The sequence below is a fragment of the Galeopterus variegatus genome, unplaced genomic scaffold, assembly GCF_000696425.1.
Source record: "Galeopterus variegatus unplaced genomic scaffold, G_variegatus-3.0.2 Scaffold1664, whole genome shotgun sequence".
In the NCBI taxonomy this organism is placed as follows: domain Eukaryota; kingdom Metazoa; phylum Chordata; class Mammalia; order Dermoptera; family Cynocephalidae; genus Galeopterus; species Galeopterus variegatus.
The window spans coordinates 241168-248220 of NW_007727775.1; the positions used below are offsets into that span (position 1 = coordinate 241168).

At 40.2% G+C, this 7053-nt stretch overlaps 1 protein-coding gene across 4 annotated transcripts in view; it reads right to left on the reverse strand.

Annotated features, from left to right (window-relative positions):
- Positions 1–7053, reverse strand: part of CREBBP (CREB binding protein) — a 130551-nt gene that overhangs the window by 53960 nt on the left and 69538 nt on the right. For 3 of the 4 annotated variants that reach the window (XM_008578329.1, XM_008578331.1, XM_008578332.1), the window contains 2 exons: positions 4662–4902; positions 3256–3369 (listed from right to left, as the gene is read on the reverse strand). In XM_008578329.1, the coding sequence (XP_008576551.1) occupies positions 3256–3369; positions 4662–4902 (355 nt within the window). The remainder of the gene's footprint in view (positions 1–3255; positions 3370–4661; positions 4903–7053) is intronic. The other variant, XM_008578330.1, reaches the window with a different exon arrangement.

A 7053-nucleotide genomic window follows, 5' to 3' on the forward strand; every position in this document is an offset into this window, starting at 1 on the left:
GAGATCCCATTTTTTTTTTTTTTTTTTTTTTTTTTTTTTTGTCTTTTATCTTTTTTCCGTGTCCGGCAACGGATCGCAACCCTCAGTGTTGCCCCCGTACCGGACCGGAGACCGGCAACGGGATTGCAAACCTCGGTGTTGCTCCCGCGCCTCGCTCAGCCAGTGAGCGGGAGCCGGTCTGTATGTGGGATCCGAACCCTCGGACGGGAGCGCCAGCCACGCTTCCCAAGCGGCGCACTATCCAGTGCGCCACCAGGCCGGCCCAGATCACATTATTTTTAATGTATATATTTTGTCTCAAGAACCCAACCTTATGCTACTGGGTCGAATTCACATTTTCCTCTGTGGGTTCCTAACCCAGGGTTCACACACCTTTAGCACAGTTTATTTTTCTGTGGCTGGCTGGTACAGGGATCGAGCCCTGGACCTTGGTGTTATCAGCACCATGAAAATTTCCTTTAGAAGAGGAGAAACAACAACAAAAATATACAGGAAAGACACTGCTGCAACTTTCGCACTCTTTGTGTCAAACAATTCTGTACTAACAAGGCTCCAGTAATAGAGCCAAAGGACATACTCAAAGCTGAAACCCAATTTTAGAAGTATTTAAAATTTTTGAGAACAGATGCTTTCACTCTTTCATGAAAAACTACCAAAACCTTGCACAAAGTTAATCTAAGCCTTCCCTGTGACTTTATATTATAAAATCACCCTGGTAATACCTTACATTATGACTAGTAGAAAAACTGTGGTTTACCACTTGAGAGAACTATGCATGAAATCAATTTTCACAAGATTCAGGCAGTTATAAGGATGTTAAAAAAAACCCAAAAACCACGTTTCTCTTTTTTTTTTAAACAAAAACCACATTAAGTGTTTCTTAAAAAGAGAAATCACTGGGCCGGCCCGGTGGCGCACTGGATAGTGCGCCGCTTGGGAGGCGCGGCGGCGCTCCCGCCTGAGGGTTCGGATCCCACATACAGAAAAAAAAAAAAACAAAAAAAAAAAAAAAAAAATTTACAACTTCCAAAAAACCAAAAATAAAAAAAAAAAAAAAAAAATTTACAACTTCCAAAAAACCAAAAATAAAAAAAAAAAAAAAAAAATTTACAACTTCCAAAAAACCAAAAATAAAAAAAAAAAAAAAAAAATTTACAACTTCCAAAAAACCAAAAATAAAAAAAAAAAAAAAAAAATTTACAACTTCCAAAAAACCAAAAATAAAAAAAAAAAAAAAAAAATTTACAACTTCCAAAAAACCAAAAATAAAAAAAAAAAAAAAAAAATTTACAACTTCCAAAAAACCAAAAATAAAAAAAAAAAAAAAAAAATTTACAACTTCCAAAAAACCAAAAATAAAAAAAAAAAAAAAAAAATTTACAACTTCCAAAAAACCAAAAATAAAAAAAAAAAAAAAAAAATTTACAACTTCCAAAAAACCAAAAATAAAAAAAAAAAAAAAAAAATTTACAACTTCCAAAAAACCAAAAATAAAAAAAAAAAAAAAAAAAAAAAAAAAAAAAAAAAAAAAAAAAAAAAGAGAAATCACAAAAGTTACAACTGTCATAACAGCACATACTAAAAGCAAAAGATTCCAGAAAAGCCACACCCCCAAATTAAAAGTTAAGAATGAAATTCTCACTTATTATTTATGAAATTAATATTGTTAAACTCAACAATGAATATTTTGGCACTTAAAGAGCCTATTACTGGAATGTGTCCTAAAATGCAAGAAAGTTAACCATCATGATAAAACAAAAAACATTTTATACTAACTTGGAGGAAAAACAGCCTATATTCCACTAAAACTACTGTCCCAAATATCTGGTTCTGGAAGACCTAGGATCCTTGAACTTCACTTTATAAAAGAGATGTCCAGGAAAACTGTGTATTAATTCAAATGTTGGTCAAAGAATAATTTAACTGATTTAGGAAACTGAATTTTAAAGAAAACTTGTTGTGGCTCCTCTGCAGGGAGGGAGAATAACAGGCCCCATTACCCTGGAATTCGTCTGCTATGTGACATGGACACCTGCTTTAAATGAGTGCGCTGTGCAGTGTTGGCTTGCTGTGCCCCCTCAGGAGGGAGGCAAGCTGGACTTAGCGAGAGGAAGACCACGTGGGCCATCACTGGTTCTCCACCCCACGGCACTCTCAAGAACACAGTGCCTTTCCATCTTTGCCTGTGCCACTCAGAAACAACCAGAAAGAAAGGTAGGACATGTTCTCCAAGCAGCAGAGGGATCTTGAAGAAGATGATCAAGAAGAATGAGAGGAATGAACACTTAAAACACACACACACAGGGAAGGGTGGCAAGATGGTGCAGACGAGATGGAGCAAGACAAAGACAACCATGCTGGGCTGGAGGAGGTGCTGAGGGAGCAGCTCCAGCCAGAGGCGATGTGAGATCGAGTGACGTGAGGCACCCTGGCTGTCCAAAACTGACAGACACATTCAAAGACCATGGTTTTACCTCTAAAGTGACAGAGAAAGGACCTAACAATGGAAGGAGATGTTCACCCTTCTTACTGCTCTGATGCCCACCAGTGGCAGGGAGCCCAGGGAACCACACACAGGCCTCCTGATGCGTGGGGACCTGCTGCGGAATTGCCTGTGCTGAGGGCTACACAGACGACTGTAAAGATGAGAAAACGATGAGAGGACCAGGTGTGCCAGTCCTGGGGCAGAGACTCTCAAACCAAAGCTGAATAAATGGTTAGTTATGCAAATAGGTCTGGGGACTGCACCGCCAAGAAGAAGGAATAAACTTCATAAATGTCTATGTTTATTTTATACTGACCCAGCCTAACTGACAGAGCCTTTAAAACTAACTTTAGGATGAGGGGTTTCCAATTCCAAAAGAACTGTCCCTTCTACTTCCCTCCCATGACATCACTGCCATTATAGTGACAGGACATGCAAATCCTCACATACGTAGACCTGTCAGGAAATACCAAAGGTCCCTGCTGGCTCTATGACCAAAGTGAACTGCTGTTCTGCATTGTTTCAAGTGCTGTATGCTGGGGACAGGGCGGGAGAGGCAGCAAATGAACCTGCAACACTACCAGACCATTTCCGTGCACTGTGAGCCCGTATGCCCTGGAAGCGCAGCTGTGCCTCAGTCCCTGTCCGCCCTGCCTCATCTGCACTTCATGTCCAGTAACCCCTGCCCGCTCCCTGCCTGCCATCTGCATTCTCTTCAGAAACAGCTTCTATCCTCATCTCCGAGCTTCTCTGCCCCCGTGCTCACTTACTTTGTTGGTTTCGCTTGTCACTGGCATTTTTCAAAGGGAGGCAAACAGGACAGTCATGTCGTGTGCAGTTCTTCCAATGAGAGATGATTTGTCGTGAAGATGCACAATGGGCAACTATGACCAGAAAAACAACGAGATGTTATTTTTCTATCCAAATTGTCACACTTTCAATTACACCTAAATTATAATGCCAGATTCCATAAGAAAATGGTAACAAGTGTAACCATAACACAGTATAGGCAGTCCTCAACTTACAAACAGGCTGTTTTTCAATAAGTTTGTAAGTTGACTGTTGAGAATTCCAAACAAAAACTTCCCATAGAAGCAATGTTATGAATGATGGGTGATTAAGATTCAGCCCACAAAACAAAACTATTCAACCTGAAATACTGAACAACTGCAATGAAAGGTGCAACAAATAACCATTCTGTAACATTACTATTTAAAATAAACGTGTGTGTTTAAAGATGAAACTACCTCAGTACAACGGTGGAAGAAATACAGAGAGAGAAGTCCATGGAGATTGTGCCAGGGACCCTGGGTACTGTAAAGTACCTGAGAGGGCAACTGACCCTGGTTATTCCCAGCCTTCACCTTGTAAAGGTCTAACCTTACCCTTCTCTGCTTCTCGACAATGATCAAGGTTACTCTGGGGGCCCACAAATGTCACAACAGGAGAGAGGGAAACCAGGGAGACACTTTCCCCAAGGTTTGTGAGCACAAGAAAGAAGAAAAGGAAAGAGGATAAAGATTAAAGGAAAGTATGAGTACAGCTGCTAATAGGAAATGCTTCTTTGGTAGAATTGAGGTGTCTGCCGTTAAAGAGACAGGCACAGGATGTGCCTGATTCACCACCTCCCCCGGGAAGACACGGTGCACAGTTCCCCATGTTCCTGCCTGTCACCTGGGACAACGTCACTGTTGTCCGGGGTAGCCTCAAGACGCCAGGCAGAGGAGCAAGGCAGGGGGCAGCTGCTGGTCTGAATCCATGAAACGACCGCAAGACAGATGCTGGGGTGTGGGAAAAGGTGTGTGCCTGCATGTGTGTGCCATGTCCAGAAGAAAACCATGATCTAGACATTTACGACGAAGACAGTGCTTAAGAAGTGACAATGTCTTCTGTGACGAAGGAAGGAGGAAAAGAACAAATACAGGGCACAGCCTCATGCAGTAGAAGTTCACAGAACATGAGAAAGCCCAATCGCCTCTTTCCTCAGCAGATAAGCTTCCCGGGGCAGCTGACTGTAGGTGTGTGGGGAACATGAGAGCAACATGTCCCAGGCCACACCAAAAGGAGGTCAGCACTTAGGCTGTGGGAGCCTTCTGAACAAGAGCGCTGCCGAAGAATAATAAGGTCAAATCTTACCCTGGCCTCTGCCTCTAGGAGGTCAGAACACGGCACTTACCTTGGCAGGCTTTCCCAGCCTGACAATGCGTCATGTGATTCAAGACATTTTTCATGGTTCGACAATGTGGGAGAGAGCAGGCCCGAACTTCTCCGTTTGCTTGTTCTCGTCTCTGACATTTATGAGCGTGAAGCAGTAGAACCAGCTGCTGCTGTATCAGTTTGCGTTTTTCAGGATCTGCAGTGGGGCCTGTTGCAATTGCTTGTGTGGGTACAATTCCCACTGATGTCTGCATCTGAGACTAAAATAAAACAAAATAATAAAAATATTTTAATAAGCTGAGTTCCAATTCATGTTCATTCATTAGGTCTCAAATGGATGTGAAGGCTGATGCATAATACTGACCGCAGAGAGAAAGGGGTACAGTTCTCTTTCATTCATCAGCAACTTTTGAAAGATGCAGAAGTACAGAAATCAACCCAACTCAGAAGCAAAGCTGATTAAAGCTCACTGGTATGCAATTAACAGCCAAGCAAGAAAATCACTTACTCTTACTTAACTCAGTCTACAATATGTACAACCATGGGAAAAGATGTATATTTTTTCAGGCTGAACCGCATAAGACCGCCATTTTTGTAGGTCCCAAATGACCAAACACTGGCAATTCCATAAGGTTCAACTTAATTAGAAAGACTGCCAAAGCCTGACGAACTGCAATGCACTGCAAATATCACATGTAGCAAAAAGATTCAGAGCCACCTTTTGGATTTTTTTTATCATGTGACCAGGAGGACAATACTTGCAGCTTAGTTTCACAGAGGCCATTACCTTTCCTAAAAGAATAATATGACACCTATACTTAATACAACCACCCAGTGCAACTGTTAATGCTTTCTTGTCTTATGAAATGCTTTCTCTTTCATTAAAATTTCCACTCAGATATCTGACATTTTTTTCAAAAAGTATTTCATGATCTGCGAAAAACATGGAAATTGTTTGTGTGCTTTCATCTCTCTGAAATAATAAGCCAGAACCAAGCATACTTCTTAACTGCAAAGAAAATAGAAACAGTGACCTGTGGAGTTTTCCTGTTCTTTAAAACTACCAGCATTCTTCAGACAAACTTACTAAAAACACTTATGAAATAAGAGAAATGTAATGTTCCTAATATGCAATAATATCATTCATACTTCAGGGATTTCCAGTCTTCTCTAACACTCTGATACTCCTGGCTTGATCCCAAAACACTCATTACCTCCCCTAAAGTATAACACCACTTGGATTTTTTTATATAAGAATCAAAACTATATATTTACAATCAGAAAAATCTATAAAATATTTCTCAATCAATCAAAATTCATTTTAAAAATTACAGAGTCTTTTATTTTGGTTTTTATCTTTATGAGAATTCAGAAAATAAGTGTGTAGAAAAGCCAAGTGGCTTAGCTCAGGAGCACAACTCCCGGAAGCCCAAGGATGACCCAAAGCCCCTGCTGAGAGGAAGAAGACCCTGAGTGCCGAAGTTCTTAACTCCTAAGGGACAACAGCCTCTTTTCCTTATGTTTATTTTTTCCTGATTATAAAAGCAATATATGCATACTGTAGGAAACTTGGAAAGCAACAGAACTATTAAGGAAATAATTAACAATTAAACTCCAAATATCCAGGAGTCAACTATTAAAGTGTTGATAGATTTTTCCTTTTTCCAGTCTTTTTTTCTATGTAGATGCATATGTATGACCCATAATCAATACAGTCTCATATCCTGTACATATATGTGTTTTGCTTGGTATTTTCTCTAGGTTCTGCCCACACTGTTAAGTTGTCTCACACAGGAAGTTGGTATGATTTGTCATGAAAGAATAGCATCTTACTATACAGCTGTATATTCACTTAACCAATCTCCCATCATGCAGCATAAACTGGAACCCCCCTCCCTTTTTTGCAATTTTAAATAAAGCTTCAATGAACAAATAGCCTCTGACTCTGCCCCTGCCAGCATACAGTGTCAACGTTAAAAGTCTCCTCCTTGATCAGCTCATTCCCTTGGATTAGAACGTTCAACCAGAAATCAACAGGAATGGAGATAAGAAAGCACACGAGAAACGCAAGATGACCCTTGTTTAGGTCTGTTTCTTTTACATTTATAAAAATTTCAAATATAAAGTAGAAAGGAAAGGATACCATCACCACACCTAACAAAAGGAACAACTGTTCTTTGATGTCAGCTAATACCTAGTCATATTCCAATTTCTCTAGCTATCCAAAACATGCCTTTTATAGCTGGCTTGCACAAATCGGGACCCAATTAAGGCCCACACCCTACATTTGGTTGTTGTTTTTAGGGTTCTTCATCTATCGCTCCCTCCCCTTTTTTACTCATGACACTGACTTGCTGACAAGACCAAGCAGTTGTCCTCTTGCTGCTTCTTAAAGTAGAGAAATATATATA